The sequence below is a fragment of the Panulirus ornatus genome, chromosome 11 (genome assembly GCF_036320965.1).
Source record: "Panulirus ornatus isolate Po-2019 chromosome 11, ASM3632096v1, whole genome shotgun sequence".
Lineage (NCBI taxonomy): Eukaryota > Metazoa > Arthropoda > Malacostraca > Decapoda > Palinuridae > Panulirus > Panulirus ornatus.
The window spans coordinates 51,876,977-51,897,614 of record NC_092234.1 but is presented as its reverse complement, the minus strand read 5'-3'; the positions used below and the strand labels follow the sequence as shown (position 1 = coordinate 51,897,614).

Below are 20,638 nucleotides of genomic sequence, written 5' to 3'. Positions count from 1 at the left end.
AAGATTTTGAGTGATCGGGGCCTGAACATGCAGGAGGGTGAAAGGCGGGCAAGGAATAGAGTGAATTGGATCGATGTGGTATACCAGGGTCGACGTGCTGTCAATGGATTGAATCGAGGCATGTGAAGTGTCTGGGGTAAACCATGGAAAGTTCTGTGGGGCCTGGATGTGGAAAGGGAGCTGTGGTTTCGGGCATTATTGCATGACAGCTGGAGACTGAGTGTGAGTGAATGGGGCCTTTGTTGTCTTTTCCTGGTGCTGCCTTGCGCACATGAGGAGGGAGGAGGATGTTATTCCTTGTGTGGCGGGGTGGCGATGGGGGTGGGTGGGGGCAGACAGTGTGAATTGTGTGCATGTGTGTATATATGTGTGTACGTTGGGATGTGTGGGTGTGTATGTTTTTGCGTGTGTGGATGTGTGTGTGTGTGTGTGTGCATGTGTGAGGGGGTGGGTTGGGCCATTTCTTTCATCTGTTTCCTTGCGCTACCTCGCAGGCGTGGGAAACAGTGACAAAGCAAAATAAAATAAAAAATAAATAAATATAATATTACAATGATATTCTATTCATAATGTGCTTGATAAAAGAAATTCAAGGAAATATAATATCTTTGCTGAAATGACACATATATTACAGTGGAAAACGGGATAAAATCGTGATGAATACACTTGACTCGCTTTCTTTTGTTGTTCAAAAGATGTTATCGTAATCGCTTTTTGAATTGGTTTCAATTAAAAAAAAAAACGTATTATAATAATATTCCATCCTAATTGACTTGAATAAATGCTTGAATGGATATATACAATATTTTTGCTGAAACTAGCTGCATTTCAATGTAGAGTGCCTTAATAACAAATGTTAAGAATTTGCCTTCGGCGCTAGGTGTTTCAGGCTCAACAAACTGCAGTTTACAGGATGCAGTGTTCTATAAAGAAGATTCTCTGAAATGAGTTTTATATGCCATAGAATATGAAGCTTTATTACCCTGATCTGTTGTTCCATTACCCTCAAACACTTGGGTTGACCTATACACCAGGATATCATAAATTAATGATTTCTTGGCCAAAAATCAAGGGTCAACCTATACATGAGGTAGACTTAAAGACGAGTATATATGGTAGGATTGAAAAGTTAAGATGAAATGATTTGCATCATATTAAAGAAATCAGCTATCATTTAAAAACTTACCTCTTTGTCCAATGTTCCCCTTTAAACCTGGTAAGCCTGGTGGGCCAACTCTTCCTGAGAAGCCTCTTTCTCCTTTTATTCCTGGGAGACCTTGTTGTCCAGGTCGGCCTGGTTCACCCTTAGAACCTGGAAGGCCTGGCAGGGCAAATGCTGATTCACCTTTGTCACCTTTTGCCCCTGGAAAACCAGGTTGGCCTGGGGTACCCTGTATGAAAATAAAAAAAAAATAATTTCACCTAACCTCGATACGTCATGAATACATATAAAAAAATCCAACAAATACAATTCTAACATCCATACAGATGCCTCAATGTTTTTACCAACATTATGTGCACAAGGGGATCTCTCCAACACATACTGAGTGCCACTATCAATAAAAACTATCATAATCTTAAGGCTTCAGTACTATTCATTCAATATCTTCTTTTATATGAATTAATCAGTTCCATTATCACTATACATCACTTTATCCTACCCATCTATGCATTCCATTTATGCACAATTCAGAAAAAAAACAATCCATCTACTTACATGCTGTTCCTATTTTTCTATTTGACATGAAGTGTTCCCATGGAGTGAAACTATTTCACACAGGCTTAATTCAAAATTACTGTAGCAGAGAAATTAATCATAAGGTGAATATCGCTATTAAAAAGGATACTGCCAATGTTTCCTTTAATAATTTTAATCACAAGTTCATGTTACACACTCACCCAAGTAATACATCTACATAAATATTACTTGATAGAGTTGATAGAGATGCTCTGTGGAAGGTATTAAGAATATATGGTGTGGGAGGCAAGTTGTTAGAAGCAGTGAAAAGTTTTTATCGAGGATGTAAGGCATGTGTACGTGTAGGAAGAGAGGAAAGTGATTGGTTCTCAGTGAATGTAGGTTTGCGGCAGGGGTGTGTGATGTCTCCATGGTTCTTTAATTTGTTTATGGATGGGGTTGTTAGGGAGGTGAATGCAAGAGTTTTGGAAAGAGGGGCAAGTATGAAGTCTGTTGGGGATGAGAGAGCTTGGGAAGTGAGTCAGTTGTTGTTCGCTGATGATACAGCGCTGGTGGGCTGATTCATGTGAGAAACTGCAGAAGCTGGTGACTGAGTTTGGTAAAGTGTGTGAAAGAAGAAAGTTAAGAGTAAATGTGAATAAGAGCAAGGTTATTAGGTACAGTAGGGTTGAGAGTCAAGTCAATTGGGAGGTGAGTTTGAATGGAGAAAAACTGGAGGAAGTGAAGTGTTTTAGATATCTGGGAGTGGATCTGGCAGCGGATGGAACCATGGAAGCGGAAGTGGATCATAGGGTGGGGGAGGGGGCGAAAATTCTGGGAGCCTTGAAGAATGTGTGGAAGTCGAGAACATTATCTCGGAAAGCAAAAATGGGTATGTTTGAAGGAATAGTGGTTCCAACAATGTTGTATGGTTGCGAGGCGTGGGCTATGGATAGAGTTGTGCGCAGGAGGATGGATGTGCTGGAAATGAGATGTTTGAGGACAATGTGTGGTGTGCGGTGGTTTGATCGAGTAAGTAACGTAAGGGTAAGAGAGATGCGTGGAAATAAAAAGAGCGTGGTTGAGAGAGCAGAAGAGGGTGTTTTGAAATGGTTTGGGCACATGGAGAGAATGAGTGAGGAAAGATTGACCAAGAGGATATATGTGTCGGAGGTGGAGGGAACGAGGAGAAGTGGGAGACCAAATTGGAGGTGGAAAGATGAAGTGAAAAAGATTTTGTGTGATTGGGGCCTGAACATGCAGGAGGGTGAAAGGAGGGCAAGGAATAGAGTGAATTGGAGCGATGTGGTATACCGGGGTTGACGTGCTGTCAGTGGATTGAATCAAGGCATGTGAAGCGTCTGGGGTAAACCATGGAAAGCTGTGTAGGTATGTATATTTGCGTGTGTGGACGTATGTATATACATGTGTATGAGGGTGGGTTGGGCCATTTCTTTCGTCTGTTTCCTTGCGCTACCTCGCAAACGCGGGAGACAGCGGCAAAAAAAAAAAAAAAGAAAAAAAAAAAATATTACTTGAATCATCGGAGAAGGTTTCAGCTTAATGCCATATGCCTCCCTCAAGATCAATTCCTCTAGTAATGGTGGTGTCTTACAGAAAAAAATTCATTAGCCCATAACTAAAGCTAATAAAACTGATAATATAATAGCAGTATTCATCATTCTTTAAAATAATTGATTGCAGTTTCCCATGTTAGTGAGGTAGCATGTGGAAACAAGAAAAAACCCATCCAGGCCCCAGAGACATTTCCATGGTTAACCCCAAACGTTTTACATGCCCTGGTCCAGTCCAATGACACCATGTCGACCTCAGTATACCACATTGTTCCAATTCACTCTATTCTTTGCACACCTCTCACCCTCCTTCATGTTCCAGTCAAAACATTCAAAATCTTCACTGCATCTTTCCACCTCCAATTTGGAGAGAATGACATAGAGTGAATGAGTGAGGAAACACTGACAAAGAGGATATATGTGTCAGGGATAAAGGGAATGAGGAGAAGCAGGAGACCAAATTGGAGGTGGAAGGATCGAGTGAAAAAGGTGTGCAAGGAATAAAGCGAATTGGAATGATATGGTATACCTGGGTCGACGTGCTGTCAATGGATTGAACTAGGGCATGTGAAGTGTCTGGGGTAAACCATGGAAAGTTTTGTGGGGCCTGGATGTGGGAAGGGAGCTGTGGTTTCGGTGCATTATACATGACAGATAGAGACTGAGTGTGAACGAATGTGACTTTTGTTGTCTTTTCTTAGCGCTACCTCGCGCACATGCGGGGGAGGGGGTTGTAATTTCATGTGTGATGAGATGGCGACGGGAATGAAAAAGGCAGCAAGTATGAATTATGTACATGTGTATATATGTATGTTTGTGTATGTATATATATGTATATGCTGAAATGTATAGGTATGTATATGTGCATGTGTGGAGTACAGAATGGAAAAAGGTGAGAACTAAGGACGTAAGGGGAGTGGGGGAGGAATGGGATGTATTTAGGGAAGAAGTGATGGCTTGCACAAAAGATGCTTGTGGCATGAGAAGCGTGGGAGGTGGGCAGATTAGAAAGGGTAGTGAGTGGTGGGATGAAGAAGTAAGATTACTAGTGAAAGAGAAGAGAGAGGCATTTGGACGATTTTTGCAGGAAAATAACGCAAATGACTGGGAGATGTATAAAAGAAAGAGGCAAGAGGTCAAGAGAAAGGTGCAAAAGGTGAAAAAGAGGGCAAATGAGAGTTGGGGTGAGAGAGTATCGTTAAATTTTAGGGAGAATAAAAAGATGTTTTGGAAGGAGGTAAAGAAAGTGCGTAAGACAGAACTTCAGTGAAGGGGCTAATGGGGAGGTGATAAGTAGTGGTGATGTGAGAAGGAGATGGAATGAGTATTTTGAAGGTTTGTTGAATGTGTCTGATGATAGAGTGGCAGATATAGGGTGTTTTGGTCGAGGTGGTGTGCAAAGTGAGAGGGTTAGGGAAAATGATTTGGTAAACAGAGAAGAGGTAGTAAAAGCTTTGTGGAAGATGAAAGCCGGCAAGGCAGCGGGTTTGGATGGTATTGCAGTGGAATTTATTAAAAAAGGGGGTGACTGTATTGTTGACTGGTTGGTAAGGTTATTTAATGTATGTATGTCTCATGGTGAGGTGCCTGAGGATTGGCAGAATGCTTGCATAGTGCCATTGTGTAAAGGCATAGGGGATAAAAGTGAGTGCTCAAATTACAGAGGTATAAGTTTGTCGAGTATTCCTGGGAAATTATATGGGAGGGTACTGATTGAGAGGGTGAAGGAATGTACAGAGCATCAGATTGGGGAAGAGCAGTGTGGTTTCAGAAGTGGTAGAGGATGTGTGGATCAGGTGTCTGCTTTGAAGAATGTATGTGAGAAATACTTAGAAAAACAAATGGATTTGTATGTAGCATTTGTGGATCTGGAGAAGGCATATGTTAGAGTTGATAGAGATGCTCTGTGGAAGGTATAAAGAATATATGGTGTTGGAGGCAAGTTGTTAGAAGCACTGAAAAGTTTTTATCGAGGATGTAAGGCATGTGTACGTGTAGGAAGAGAGGAAAGTGATTGGTTCTCAGTGAATGTAGGAATGCGGCAGGGGTGTGTGATGTCTCCATGGTTGTTTAATTTGTTTATGGATGGGGTTGTTAGGGAGGTGAATGCAAGAGTTTTGGAAAGAGGGGCAAGTATGCAGTCTGTTGTGGATGAGAGAGCTTGGGAGGTGAGCGCTGGTGGCTGATTCGTGTGAGAAACTGCAGAAGCTGGTGACTGAATTTAGTAAAGTGTGTGAAAGAAAAAAAGGTGAGAGTAAATGTGAATAAGAGCAAGGTTATTAGGTATAGTAGGGTTGAGGGACAAGTCAATTGGGAGGTAAGTTTGAATGGAGAAAAACTGGAGGAAGTGAAGTGTTTTAGATATCTTAGAGTGGATTTGGCAGCGGATGGAACCATGGAAGCGGAAGTGAATCATTGGGTGGGGGAGGGGGCGAACATTTTGGGAGCCTTGAAGAATGTGTGGAAGTCGAGAACATTATCTCGGAAAGCAAAAATGGGTATGTTTGAAGGAATAGTGGCTCCAACAATGTTATATGGTTGCGAGGCGTGGGCTATTAGAGTTGTGCAGAGGAGGGTGGATGTGCTGGAAATGAGATGTTTGAGGACAATATGTGGTGTGAGATGGTTTGATCGAGTAAGTAATACTAGGGCAAGAGAGATGTGTGGTAATAAAAAGTGCGGTTGAGAGAGCAGAAGAGGGTGTTTTGAAATGGTTTGATCACATGGAGAGAATGAGTGAGGAAAGATTGACCAAGAGGATACATGTGTCAGAGGTGGAGGGAACGAGGAGAAGTGGGAGACCAAATTGGAGGTGGAGGGATGTATAAGTTGAAATGCATAAGTATGCATATGTGCGTGTGTGGACGTGTATGTATATACATGTGTATGTGGGTGGTTTGGGCCATTCTTTCATCTGTTTCCTTTCGCTACCTCGCTAACACAAGAGACAGCATCAAAGTATAATGAAATAAAGTAAATAAGGCTCTCTTAATGACACTATTTTATTAACAAACTTCTATCTTATCTTTTCATTACTTGATCAAACCACCTAACACCATATATTGTCCTCAATCATTTTATTTTCAATACATCCACCTTCCACTGCACAACTCTATCTATCGCCCATGCCTCAAGTAAATAATACTACTGGAACTACTTTTCCTTCAAACATACCCATTTTTGCTTTCCGAGATAATGATCTCTTTATCCACACGTTCTTCACTGCTCTCAGAACCCTCCCCCACCCTATGACTTGCTTCTGCTTCCATGGTTCCATTCGCTGCCAGGACCACTCCCAGATACTGAAAACACTTCACTTCCTCCAATTTTTCTCCATTCAAACTTACATCCCAACTAACTTGTCACTCAACCCTGCTGAACCAAATAACCTTACTTTTAATCACATTTACTCTCAACTTTCTCCTTTCATATACACTTTCAAACTCAGTCACCAACTTCTGCAGTTTTTCACTCAAATCAGCCACTAGTGTTGTATCAACAAACAACTGATCCATTCTCAGTCCCTCTCATTCCCAGCAGACTGCATACTCACCCCTCTCTCCAAAACTTGCATTTACCTCCCTCACCAACCCATTCATAAACAAAGCAAACAACCATGGTGATATCATAAACACTTTCCAAAGACTGACCTTATTGGGAACCAATCACTTTCCTCTCTTCCTTCTCGTACACATGCCTTACACCCTTGATGAAAACTTCTCTGCTTCTAGCAGCTTACCATAATGCAATATGCAATACTGAAATTGTCATTGAGATAGTGCACTTTATACCTACCTCCTTGCCAGGTAAACCTGGTGTTCCTGGCTGGCCATCATCACCTCTCTCTCCTGCATAGCCAATAGCACCTGGTGGGCCTCTTATCCCTTGACGTCCAGGTGATCCTGGAAGTCCAGACTGGCCTTTCTCACCTTTATCACACTGCTCACATTCACAGTCCTGACCTGCATCACCTTTTGCTCCATCAAGGCCTGCAAAATTTGCTCTTCTTACAAACATTATTTCATGCTTGCAAGTACACGTCACTGACCATACTTGTACAAATACATATGTATATAGGGTAAGGAAGTTTACACTCCTATTACTCTACGTCTGAACTTCATACAATGTAGAAGCTTTTAAACCTCTCAAAGGCTGAAAAATTTTATTTCCACAGCAGTTAAAACTTTTTCAGTTGTCACCTGCATCATTTCTCTGAAAGTATATTATCAACTCGCTTGGTTGCATGATATTCACCAACTAAAGAGATGATTTCTGTTTATACTACGAGACACATCTCTAGTGCCCATCACAATACACATTCTTTTTAAGTCAACATGCAGAGTCAAACAGTGGCAGGTAACAACTACCACAGGAAGATATGACACTTACTTTCCTCTTCAGAATGGCGAGGGAACTGAAAGCACTCAGCTAAGTTGAACAGAACAGAGCACATCAAACCCCCAAATTATGCCAACACGAATAACATTTTGTTTTGAAACAAAGCTCAGGGTAAAGGAGAAAAATGGTTTGAAAATGTCATAGTAAAGTCAAGGGTTGGTGATAAAACAAGAGCTAGCAGAGGCAGCACTACTGAAGCAGGAGTTGTAGGACTGTGTGAAATAGTGTAAAGATTCAAATTCTTGACTGATGTGGGTAAAAATGAAAAGGAATGGCGAGAGATGGGTGAATTAGTTCTCATGCATCTGGCCATGAAAAGAAAGGTTATGAGGCAATTGTTCTGGGAAGAACTGAGCGAGGATCAGAAGTTTTGATGTAAGAGACCACATATTAATAATGGGTGATTCGAATGCGAAGGTGAGTAATGTGGCAGATGATGGCATAATTGAGGGGTATGGGGTACAGTATTTAATAACATGAATGGAAATGGTGAACAGTTTGTGGAGTTGTACTGAAAATGGACTGGTGATTGGGAATATCTGTTTTAAAAAGAAGTACATGCACAAGTATACATATGTGTGCATCAGAAAGATGGTCAGCAGGCATTACTGGATTACATATTCATTGATAGGTGTGTATAAGAGACTTTTGGATATAAATATGCTGAGAGAGGCAGCTGGTGGGATGTATGATCACTATCTTGTGGAGGCAAGGGTGAAGATTTGTTCAGGTTTTAGCAAAACAGGAAAGGATATCAGTGAAAGGAGAGTGGTGAAAGTGAGCGAGCTTCGGAAAGAAACGTGTGAAGAAATACCAGGAGATACTGAGTGAAGAATGGCAAAAGGTGAGAGTAAATAAAGCACAGGGAGTGGGTGAGGATTGGGAGGTATTTAAGGAAGCAGTGCTGGTATGTATCAGATATGCATGTAGCATGCAAAAGGTGGGCAGACTGGAAAGGGTAGCAAGAAGTAGACTGAATAAGTTCTTGAAAAAGAGACAAGCGAAGCACTTGGGCAGTATTTACAGGGAAGGAGTGCAAATAATTGAGGGATGTATAAGAGAAATAGGCAGGAGGTCAAGGAAAAGGTAAATGGGTTGAAAAAGAGGGCAAATGAGAGTTGGGGTGAGTGAGTATCAGTAAACTTTAGGCAGAATATGATGATGTTTTGCAAGGAGGTTAATAGTGTGTAAAAAGAAAACAAATAAGAACAATGGTGAAGGGGGCACAAGAGGAAGAGGTAAAACATCGTTATGAAGTGAGGAGGGCACGGAAAGAATATTTTGAAGGATTATCGAATGTGTTTGACGATAAGGCGGTAGATGTAGGGTGTTTGGATCAGGGTGTATGCATAGCAATAGTCATGGAAAATGGCTTGGTGAAGAGAGAAGTAATGAAAGTCTTACAGAGGATCAAATGTGGCAAGATGGCTAGAGTGAATGGTACTGCTGTTGAATTCATTAAGAAAGGGGCGATGGGGTGGTTGATTGCTTAGTTACGATTTTCATTGTATGTATTGATCATAGTGAGGTACCTGAGGACTGGTGCAATGAATGTATGGAGCCATTATATAAAGGCAAAGGGGATAAAGGTGTGTTAAAAGTACAGAGGTATAAGTTTGTTGAGTGTACCTGCTAAGTTATATGGAAGGGTAGTGATAAGAGAGAGTGAAAGCATGTACAGAGCATCAGACTGGGAAGGAATGGTGTGGTTTCAGAAGTGGCAAGGGATATGTGGATCAAGGTTTGCACTGAAGAATGTGTGAGAGAAATACTTAGAGAAAGGCATGGATTTGTATCTGGGAAAAGCATATTATAAAGTTGAGAGATACCTTGTGGGATGAAAGCAGTCTCAAGCAGTGTGAAATTCTTATCAAGGATGTAAAGCATGTGTATGAGTAGGGAGATAGGAGAGTCTTCCAAGAGAAGACTGGTCTGTGGCAGGGGTGTGTGATGTCACCATGTTTGTTCAATTTGTTTATGGATGGGGTGGTGAAGGAGGAAAATGCAAGAATCTTAGAGAAAGGGGTGAGTATGCAGTCTGTTGAGGATGAAACAGTCTGGGAAGTGAATCAGTTGTTGTTTCCTGATGATACAGCACTGGTGGCAGATTCAAGTGTGAAACTGTAAAAGCTGGTGACTGAATTTGGAAGTGTGTGTGAAAGGAGGATGTTGAGAGTAAATGTGAATAAAAACAAGGTTATTAGGTTTAGCACAGTTGAGGAACAAGTTCTTTATGTGGCTCGAGGTCTGTCTCCCACCTAACACACTCTTCCTGTGTTTTGCCTACTGCTCTCCTAATTCTACAAATCTTACATTTTTCTTCAGCTATCTAAATTCGTGCCATGAGACTGTGGTATCTTCTCACCCACAGATAGGGTTCTCTACTCAGGGGATTTCAACATTCGCCATAAGGAGTATTGAATTCATCCCATATGGATGGTATGGAATTGAAGCCCTCATACTCTCCTTTCTTAATAATCTAAAACAAATCATCTTCCACCCAACCCAAATTCCTAATTGCTGTGACCACTGTCCTCATATTCTGGATCTGTTTTTTGCCTCTAATCCACCCTGCTGTAAGTAAACAAACTTGCCCCAAATTGGTTTATCTGATCATATTCTCGTAAATGTATCTATTCTAATGGCACTTGCCCTCCAGCAGTTCCTTCTAAAGTTCAACATTGGCAGCTCAACGAATCTGATTTACAATAATACCAAATTCTTTTCTCCTAGGATAAACTACTGTCTCTTATGTGGTGATGCTTCTCTCTCTGCCAAATGCACAGCAGAGGTTACTGTTGCAGGAATGGAAGCATATCCCCTATTCCTCCAAGACAACCTCTTCTTCCAAACCATAGTCAAATGTTTCCTCTTCTCAGGCATATTGGACTTGGAAAAACTCTTTTTCCTCTGACATCCATTCACAATTCATCACTGTCTGTAATCACTGCAAGTACATTATCCATGAGGCTAAGCATTCCTTTATTCAGAAGTGTGATAACCTCTTCATGTCATCCATCATTTGGCCTTTCTATTCTTTAGCTAAGGGCATCGCTAACAAATTATGTCACTCTACCTATCCTTCATTTCTACTTTCTGATGACACTAGCTGTCTCTTTCATGGACAAAACAACTCCCTTTGGTTTCTGTTTCTCCTCTAACTCTACCTTGTATAGTTCTAAAATTCCTTCATCCCCTTCTGCTCCTCTTACTAATCGTATGCCCCTCACTGTAATCTCCTTTCAGACAGTCAGAAAAGTGCTTCTCTCTCTGGACACAAGCAAGTTTTATGGTCCTGATGGCATCCATCCCTGTGTATTGTAAGAAAGTGCCTTTGAAGCTTGCACCTGTGCTTGCTTGTCTCTTCCTTTTCCATTTAAAAACCAAAACTTTTCCCTCTTCTTGGAAGCATGCAATGGTACATCCCATTCCTAAGAAGGATGACCTTTCTATTCCCTCGAACGATCATCCTGTTACTTTGACACCTACCATTTACAAAGTCTTTGAATCCCTTTTCCAGTCCCATATCCTTAAACATCTTGAATCTCAAAGTCTTCTGTCTGATCACCAGTGTGGTTTCCATAAGGCGAGATCCACTGGTGATATTCTTTCCCATCTAACTAGTGTCTGGTCACCATCCCTGAAAGATTCTGGGGAATCCTGTTCAGTTACCCTTAACATATCCAAAGCTTTTAACAGGGTTTGTCACCGGGGTCTCATCTCTAAGCTCCCTTCTTTTGGCTTCCCTCCATCGCTTTGCTCCCATAACTCTAATTTCCTCTTTGGCTGATCTATCTCCATGGTTGCTGATGAATCAGCCTACCCCCCCTTCTCTGAGAACAGTGGTGTCCTTCAAAGCTCTTTCTTATCTACACTTTTTCTCCTTTTCTCAATGATTTCCTCTTTTCGATTAATAACCAAATGTACTTATATGCTGAAAATTCAACACTGCATTCATCCACATCCTTCAATTCTGCTCCTTCTTATCTCATGTAATCCACATCTCTACGACTTCCTCAAAAAACCCAGTCTTAGACAAGGTAATTCAGTGGGGTAGACAAAATCTGGTTAAATTTCATGCCTCCAAAATCCACTTTTTAACCATCTCTCTATCAAAGCTCACAACTTTCCTCTCTCCTTTTCTTTTCTGTAATTCCACCTCTTGACTCTGTAAACATACTTGGTATTACTGTAACATCCACTCTATTCATCCACATCCTTCAATTCTGCTCCTTCTTCTCTCATGTGATCCACATCTCGGCGACTTCCTCAAAAAAACCCAGTCTTGGACAAGGTAATTCAGTGAGGTGGTCAAAATCTGGTTAAATTTCATGCCTCCAAAATCCACTTTTTAACCATCTATCAAAACTCCTCACAACTTTCCTCTCTCCTTTTGTTCTTTTCTGTAATTCCACCTCTTGACTCCATGAATATACTTGGCATTACTGTAACATCCACTCTATCTTGGAAACCAACAATATGGAGACAGCCAAGTCTGCCTCTAAGAAACTGGGAGTCCTGTTTAGATGTTAAAATTTCTTTTCTTCTAAACAGTTACTCTGTTCATACAAAGAATTGTATGCATCACTGATCTTATATCTGGGGTGGTTCTAGCTCTGCATCCTTACTCAAAATGATCTGGCTTAAAACTCTCCCAAGCTAACTTCTAAACTTGACCTGTTTGCCCTACACTGCAATGTTGGTTCATTTTCCCTCATCTATGGGCATTAATTTGGTTTTTGCTCCCAAGAGCTAGCTGCCTGTGCCCCCTACCACCAGGTAGGCCATGCAATACTTGGAAAGCTGCTGCATTACTACATAATCTTTGGTAACTCACAGGCAGGCAATTTTGATAAATGTTTCTTTCCCTACACCTCAAAGCTTTGGAACTCGCTACCCTCTCATGTCTCCCAATAACTGTGACTTGGCACATTCTAAAATACAGGTTTGTCACTACCTCAAAATTCATAAATGCTTTCCCTTGTCTTTACTTTTTCCCTTTCATTAAACTTTCAACATTTCAGATAAGGTCTGGTCTCAATGTGATATTTTGTTCATGAATGGAGCCTTAAAAAAAATTTGAATGGAGAAAATTAGGAAGAAGTAAAGCATTTCTGATACCTGGGAAAGGACACGGTAGTGAAAGGAACCATATTAGCAGAAAAGAGTTATACGTTGGGTGCAAGGGATGAAAGTTCTGCGTGCACTGAAGAATGTGTGGAGAGAGAAGTTGTTATCTGGCTGGGGTAAAGTAGTCCCAACATTATCATATGGATGCAAGGCATGGACTATGAATAAGAATGTGTGGAGGAAGGAAGGTGTGTTGGAAATGAAATGTGTGAAGACAATATGTGATGTGAGGTGTTTTGATAGAGATATGTGGTAATAAAAGGAGTGTGGCTGAGAAAGATGAAGAGGATGCTCTGAAATGGCTTGGACACGGATAGAATGAGTGATGAGAGCTTGACAAGGAGGATATATGTCAAAAGTGGAGGGAACAAGGAGAATGGTTAGACCAAACTGGAGATGGAAGGATGGAGTGAAAAAGATTTTGAGTGATCAAGGTCTGAACATGCAGTAGGGTAAAAGGTGTGCACAGGATAGAGTAAACTGGATCAATGTGGTATACTGGGGTCAATGTGCTGTCAGTGGACTGAACCAAGGCATGTGAAGCATCCACGATTAACCATGCAGAGGTCTATTGGGCCTAACTGTGGATTGGGAGCTGTGGGTTTGGTACATTACACATGACTTCTAGAGAATGAATGTGTGTGGTTGTGGCCTTTCTTTGTCTGCTCCTAGCACAACCTTACTCATATGGGAAATGGTGTTCAAATATGCAGCCTTCAATCAAACACAAGCGAAAGACCATTTAAACAGTGAGGTGTAGGTGTAGGACTATTAGATCATATGGAGAAGTTGGACTGCACACAACTGACCTCTTGAACGCCTCAAATGATGCAGGAAAAGCACCTGTTGATAAGGGTGAAAACCCAACCCTGGTCACTGCATTAATCTATAGACCACCAGATGCTAAGTATGAAAAATTTGAAATACAAATGAGAAACAACGAACCACGTCTTGATCTACTAAGAAACCCAGCCCCAAATATACTTGTATCAGGAGACTTCAACCGGCCACACATTAAATGGAGACAGGCAGGAAATAACACTAGATGAAAATGCTGACACTGAAAACAGCTCAAATGGAGAGCTGCAAAAAAATCACTTAGACTACAGATGCTCCCCAACTTACAATAAGGCTACGTTCCAATAAACCCATCGTGAGTTGCAAATACATTTAATACTGTGCATCTAACCTACCAAACAGTATAGCTTAACTTACCTACCTTAAATGTTCTCAGAATGCTTACATTTCTCATCTACATTTATCCTATGCAGCTTTTCCTTAAAAGCTTCAGCACCTTACTGGCACTTGCTGTCTCACAGTTAACCCTTACACTATGAAAATCATGATGCCTTTTGAAGTGCTGGAACCAACAATGATGTGCTGTAAACATCTGCGTATACACAGAATCATAAGCTCACTGTTTTAGCATATCGAAAAAACTTCTTGCCTTAGCCTGGATTGTCAGTGGGTTATGTGATATGCACTTCTGTATCTGGTTTTCCATTCAAGTGAAAAGTAATTCTTCCATATCATCAATCAGCCCAGCTCTTCATGATGACAGCTGACTTAACTGATGCTGAAGATCTCACTGCATCACTGATTTGCTTCTCATCCTTTAAGAAGGTCGAGATTGTCGATTGGTAAAGTCTTAACTAACATGTCATAGTCATTACTGGCTTGCCGCCTTCATGCAGGGCAATTATCTTTAATTTCATTTCAAGAGTAATTGCCCTCCTCCTCTTCTCCTCACCAGAGGCAGGAATCACAGATGGGCATTTTGTAAACATATGCAAAAGAGAAAAAATCCAAAGACTCTGGCAACACAGTACACTGTAGAGTAATGGTTGTTTACACATGTGATTGCATGGCTGACTTGAAGCAGTGGCTCGTTGCCACTGTGCAACATTATGAGAAAGTATTGTATCGATATTGCACCATCAAAAGTCGAAAAATCGTAAGTCTAACCATCATAAGTTAGGGAGCATCTTTATGTGAAAAGTTCTTCCTCAGCCAACAAATAAAATCAACATGACAAAATAACACCCAAGACAATCTTTACAAATAACATGGCCCTAACATGTAACATGAACATCTCGAACAACCTATATTCTGATCACAATCTGAATGAATTAAAAAAGTTTGGAGGCTAAACCACCAGTGCAAAACACACACAACAGGGGAGGTGCTTTCAGTAACTTCAGTTTAATAGTAAGCGGAAAAAAGGAAAGATGTAATCGATAAGGTGTCTGTGACACACTGGAAACTTTGCCAAGTACCAACACACAGGAGGAGTGTGCAAACAGAATAAACACTTTGGTACTAGAAAACATGCAGTAGATATATACCAGAGAAGAAAGCATAAGAGGTTTAGATTCGACAGAATCAGACAATCACTCTACAGGATCAAAAAGGAATTGCAGACATACTAAAGAAGACACAGCTCAACCAGTAAAGAAAACTTAAATGAATTATTGGATGCAAACAAACTAAAAAAATGTCTTATGAGACACAGGAAAAAGAGGAAAAAGCTATTAATGAAAGAAGATATGACCCAAAATATGCTTTCACACATACAAAATGCAAATCCAGGACTACAAAGTCCAATGGCCCACTTGAAATAAAAGGTATTTTTCCAGAAAATTGCCAGGAGATGAGTGAGATTTTAAAAACTTTTTTCTTTTTTAAGCTGGATGCTCCAGTCACAGACAAAAGTTCACATTGTAGTCAGGCCTAATTTGAAATGTAAAATGGATTATGAGAGGGAAAAGGAAGAGACAAGGGAAAGTTTTTAAAAATTGTGGAGGTCAAGAAAACATGTCTCAAAATGTGCTAAGTCACAGTTACTGAGAATGGCAAGAGAGAGTAGAGAGTTCCAAAGCTCTGAGGTGCAAGGAAATTGTTATCAATATGGCCTACCCATGGGTTGCTAAAGGCCACACATTAATCATGTGACACAGCAGCTTGCCAAGTATTGTTTGGTCTATCTCGTGGTGGTGGCACATGGGTAACCAGCTCTCTGGAGCAAAAACCCAAGTAGTACCTATAGATGAGGGAAACTAATCCAACATTGCAATGGAGGGCAGACAGACAGACAGACAGACACACACACACACACACACACACCAGTGCTGTATCACCAGGTAACAACAAATGACTCACTTCTCAGGCCTTCTCATCCCCACAAACGGCATAGTCACAGCTCTCTCCAAAGCTTCTGGATTTACCTCCCTCACCACCCCATCCATAAAAAACTGAACAAACATGGCGACATCACACACCCCTACCACAGGCCAACCTTCACTTGGAACCATTCACTCTCTTCCTACTCACACACAAGCCTTACACCCTTGATAAAAGCTTCTCACTGATTTTAGCAGCTGTCATCCCATGTCATACATTCTCAAGACCTTCCACAAAGCATCTCTATGAACCCAACCATATGCCTTCTCCAGATCCATTAATGCCTTATACAAATCCAACTGTTTTTCTAAGTATTTCCTACACACATTCTTTAAAGCTAACACCTGATCCACACATCCTCTTCCACTTCTAAAACCACACTGCTCCTCCTAATCTGATGCTCTGTACATGCCTTTATCCTCTCACACAATACCCTAGAAGCCTAGAAACCCTCCCCTCCTTGTATTTCAACTTTCTAAAAGGGCTAAGTCAATTGGGAGGTAACATTTAAATGGAGAAAAACTGGAGGAAGTTAAATGTTTTAGATATCTGGGAGAGGATTTGGCAGCAGATGGAACCATGGAAGCAGAAGTGAGTCACAGGGTGGGGGAGGGGGCGAAAGTTCTGGGAGCGTTGAAAAATGTGTGGAAGGCGAGAACATTATCTCGGAAAGCAAAAATGGGTATGTTTGAAGGAATAGTGGTTCCAACAATTTTATATGGTTGTGAGGCGTGGGCTATAGATAGAGGGGAAGGAGGGTGGATGTGTTGGAAATGAGATGTTTCAGGACAATATGTGATGTGAGGTGGTTTGATCGAGTAAGTAATGAAAGGGTAAGAGAGATGTGTGGTAATAAAAAGTGTGTGGTTGAGAGAGCAGAAGAGGGTGTTTTGAAATGGTTTGGTCACATGGAGAGAATGAGCGAGGAAAGATTGACCAAGAGGATATATGTGTCAGAGGTGGAGGGAACAAGGAGAAGTGGGAGACCAAATTGGAGGTGGAAAGGTGGAGTGAAAAAGAATTTGAGCGATCGAAGCCTGAACATACAGGAGGGTGAAAAGCGCACAAGAAATAGAGTGAATTAGAACAATGTGGTATACCGGGGTCGACGTGCTGTCAATGGATTGAACCAGGGCATGTGAAGCGTCTGGGGTAAACCATGGAAAGTTTTGTGGGGCCTGGGTGTGGAAAGGGAGCTGTGGTTTCAGTGCATTATACATGACAGCTAGAGACTGAGTGTGAATGAATATGGCCTTTGTTGTCTTTTCCTATCACTACCTCGCGCACATGCAGGGGAGGGGGTTGCCATTTCATGTGTGTGTGTGTGTGCGTGTGTGTGTGTGTGTGTGTGCGTGTGTGTGTGTGTGTATATATATATGTATATTATCCCTGGGGATAGGGGTGAAAGAATACTTCCCACGTATTCCTCGCGTGTCGTAGAAAGCGACTAGAGGGGACGGAAGCGGGGGCCGGAAATCCTCCCCTCCTTGTATTAACTTTCTAAAATGGGAAACAGAAGAAGGAGTCACGCGGGGAGTGCTCATCCTCCTCGAAGGCTCAGAGTGGGGTGCCTAAATGTGTGTGGATGTAACCAAGATGTGAAAAAAGGAGAGATAGGTAGTATGTTTGAGGAAAGGAACCTGGATGTTTTGGCTCTGAGTGAAACAAAGCTCAAGGGTAAAGGGGAAGAGTGGTTTGGAAATGTCTGGAGAGTGAAGTCAGGGGTTAGTGAGAGGACAAGAGCAAGGGAAGGAGTAGCAATACTCCTGAAACAGGAGTTGTGGGAGTATGTGATAGAATGTAAGAAAGTAAATTCTCGATTAATATGGGTAAAATTGAAAGTTGATGGAGAGAGGTGGGTGATTATTGGTGCGTATGCACCTGGGCATAAGAAAGATCATGAGAGGCAAGTGTTTTGGGAGCAGCTAAATGAGTGTGTTAGCGGTTTTGATGCACGAGACCGGGTTATAGTGATGGGTGATTTGAATGCAAAGGTGAGTAATGTGGCAATTGAGGGAATAATTGGTATGCATGGGGTGTTCAGTGTTGTAAATGGAAATGGTGAAGAGCTTGTAGATTTATGTGCTGAAAAAGGACTGATGATTGGGAATACCTGGTTTAAAAAGCGAGATATACATAAGTATACTTATGTAAGTAGGAGAGATGGCCAGAGAGCGTTATTGGATTACGTGTTAATTGACAGGCGTGCGAAAGAGAGACTTTTGGATGTCAATGTGCTGAGAGGTGCAACTGGAGGGATGTCTGATCATTATCTTGTGGAGGCTAAGGTGAAGATTAGTATGGGTTTTCAGAAAAGAAGAGTGAATGTTGGGGTGAAGAAGGTGGTGAGAGTAAGTGAGCTTGGGAAGGAGACCTGTGTGAAGAAGTATCAGGAGAGACTGTGTACAGAATGGAAAAAGGTGAGAACAATGGAAGTAAGGGGAGTGGGGGAGGAATGGGATGTATTTAGGGAATCAGTGATGGATTGCGCAAAAGATGCTTGTGGCATGAGAAGAGTGGGAGGTGGGCTGTTTAGAAAGGGTAGTGAGTGGTGGGATGAAGAAGTAAGAGTATTAGTGAAAGAGAAGAGAGAGGCATTTGGACGATTTTTGCAGGGAAAAAATGCAATTGAGTGGGAGAAGTATAAAAGAAAGAGACAGGAGGTCAAGAGAAAGGTGCAAGAGGTGAAAAAAAGGGCAAATGAGAGTTGGGGTGAGAGACTATCAGTAAATTTTAGGGAGAATAAAAAGATGTTCTGGAAGGAGGTAAATAGGGTGCGTAAGACAAGGGAGCAAATGGGAACTTCAGTGAAGGGCGTAAATGGGGAGGTGATAACAAGTAGTGGTGATGTGAGAAGGAGATGGAATGAGTATTTTCAAGGTTTGTTGAATGTGTCTGATGACAGAGTGGCAGATATAGGGTGTTTGGGTCGAGGTGGTGTGCAAAGTGAGAGGGTTAGGGAAAATGATTTGGTAAACAGAGAAGAGGTAGTAAAAGCTTTGCGGAAGATGAAAGCCGGCAAGGCAGCAGGTTTGGATGGTATTGCAGTGGAATTTATTAAAAAAGGGGGTGACTGTATTGTTGACTGGTTGGTAAGGTTATTTAATGTATGTATGACTCATGGTGAGGTGCCTGAGGATTGGCGGAATGCGTGCATAGTGCCATTGTACAAAGGCAAAGGGGATAAGAGTGAGTGCTCAAATTACAGAGGTATAAGTTTGTTGAGTATTCCTGGTAAATTATATGGGAGGGTATTGATTGAGAGGGTGAAGGCATGTACAGAGCATCAGATTGGGGAAGAGCAGTGTGGTTTCAGAAGTGGTAGGGGATGTGTGGATCAGGTGTTTGCTTTGAAGAATGTATGTGAGAAATACTTAGAAAAGCAAATGGATTTGTATGTAGCATTTATGGATCTGGAGAAGGCATATGATAGAGTTGATAGAGATGCTCTGTGGAAGGTATTAAGAATATATGGTGTGGGAGGCAAGTTGTTAGAAGCAGGTGAAAAGTTTTTATCGAGGATGTAAGGCATGTGTACGTGTAGGAAGAGAGGAAAGTGATTGGTTCTCAGTGAATGTAGGTTTGCGGCAGGGGTGTGTGATGTCTCCATGGTTGTTTAATTTGTTTATGGATGGGGTTGTTAGGGAGGTAAATGCAAGAGTCTTGGAAAGAGGGGCAAGTATGAAGTCTGTTGGGGATGAGAGAGCTTGGGAAGTGAGTCAGTTGTTGTTCACTGATGATACAGCGTTGGTGGCGGATTCATGTGAGAAACTGCAGAAGCTGGTGACGGAGTTTGGTAAAGTGTGTGGAAGAAGAAAGTTAAGAGTAAATGTGAATAAGAGCAAGGTTATTAGGTACAGTAGGGTTGAGGGTCAAGTCAATTGGGAGGTGAGTTTCAATGGAGAAAAACTGGAGGAAGTGAAGTGTTTTAGATATCTGGGAGTGGATCTGTCAGCGGATGGAACCATGGAAGCGGAAGTGGATCATAGGGTGGGGGAGGGGGCGAAAATTTTGGGAGCCTTGAAAAATGTGTGGAAGTCGAGAACATTATCCCGGAAAGCAAAAATGGGTATGTTTGAAGGAATAGTAGTTCCAACAATGTTGTATGGTTGCGAGGCGTGGGCTATGGATAGAGTTGTGCGCAGGAGGATGGATGTGCTGGAAATGAGATGTTTGAGGACAATGTGTGGTGTGAGGTGGTTTGATCGAGTAAGTAACGTAAGGGTAAGAGAGACGTGTGGAAATAAAAAGAGCGTGGTTGAGAGAGCAGAAGAGGGTGTTTTGAAATGGTTTGGGCACATGGAGAGAATGAGTGAGGAAAGATTGACCAAGAGGATATATGTGTCGGAGGTGGAGGGAACGAGGAGAAGAGGGAGACCAAATTGGAGGTGGAAAGATGGAGTGAAAAGGATTTTGTGTGATCGGGGCCTGAACATGCAGGAGGGTGAAAGGAGGGCAAGGAATAGAGGGAATTGGAGCGATGTGGTATACAGGGGTTGACGTGCTGTCAGTGGATTGAATCAAGGCATGTGAAGCGTCCGGGGTAAACCAAGGAAAGCTGTGTAGGTATGTATATTTGCGTGTGTGGACGTGTGTATGTACATGTGTATGGGGGGGGTTGGGCCATTTCTTTCGTCTGTTTCCTTGCGCTACCTCGCAAACGCGGGAGACGGCGACA

At 41.8% G+C, this 20,638-nt stretch overlaps 1 protein-coding gene across 1 annotated transcript in view; it reads right to left on the bottom strand.

Annotated features, from left to right (window-relative positions):
- The window catches only part of Col4a1 (Collagen type IV alpha 1), a 417,480-nt gene that overhangs the window by 116,997 nt on the left and 279,845 nt on the right, over positions 1–20,638 (bottom strand). Inside the window, exons 13-14 of the mRNA XM_071667042.1 lie at positions 7,048–7,241; positions 1,187–1,391 (exon numbers count right to left, since the gene is read on the bottom strand). Of these exons, the coding sequence (XP_071523143.1) occupies positions 1,187–1,391; positions 7,048–7,241 (399 nt within the window). The remainder of the gene's footprint in view (positions 1–1,186; positions 1,392–7,047; positions 7,242–20,638) is intronic.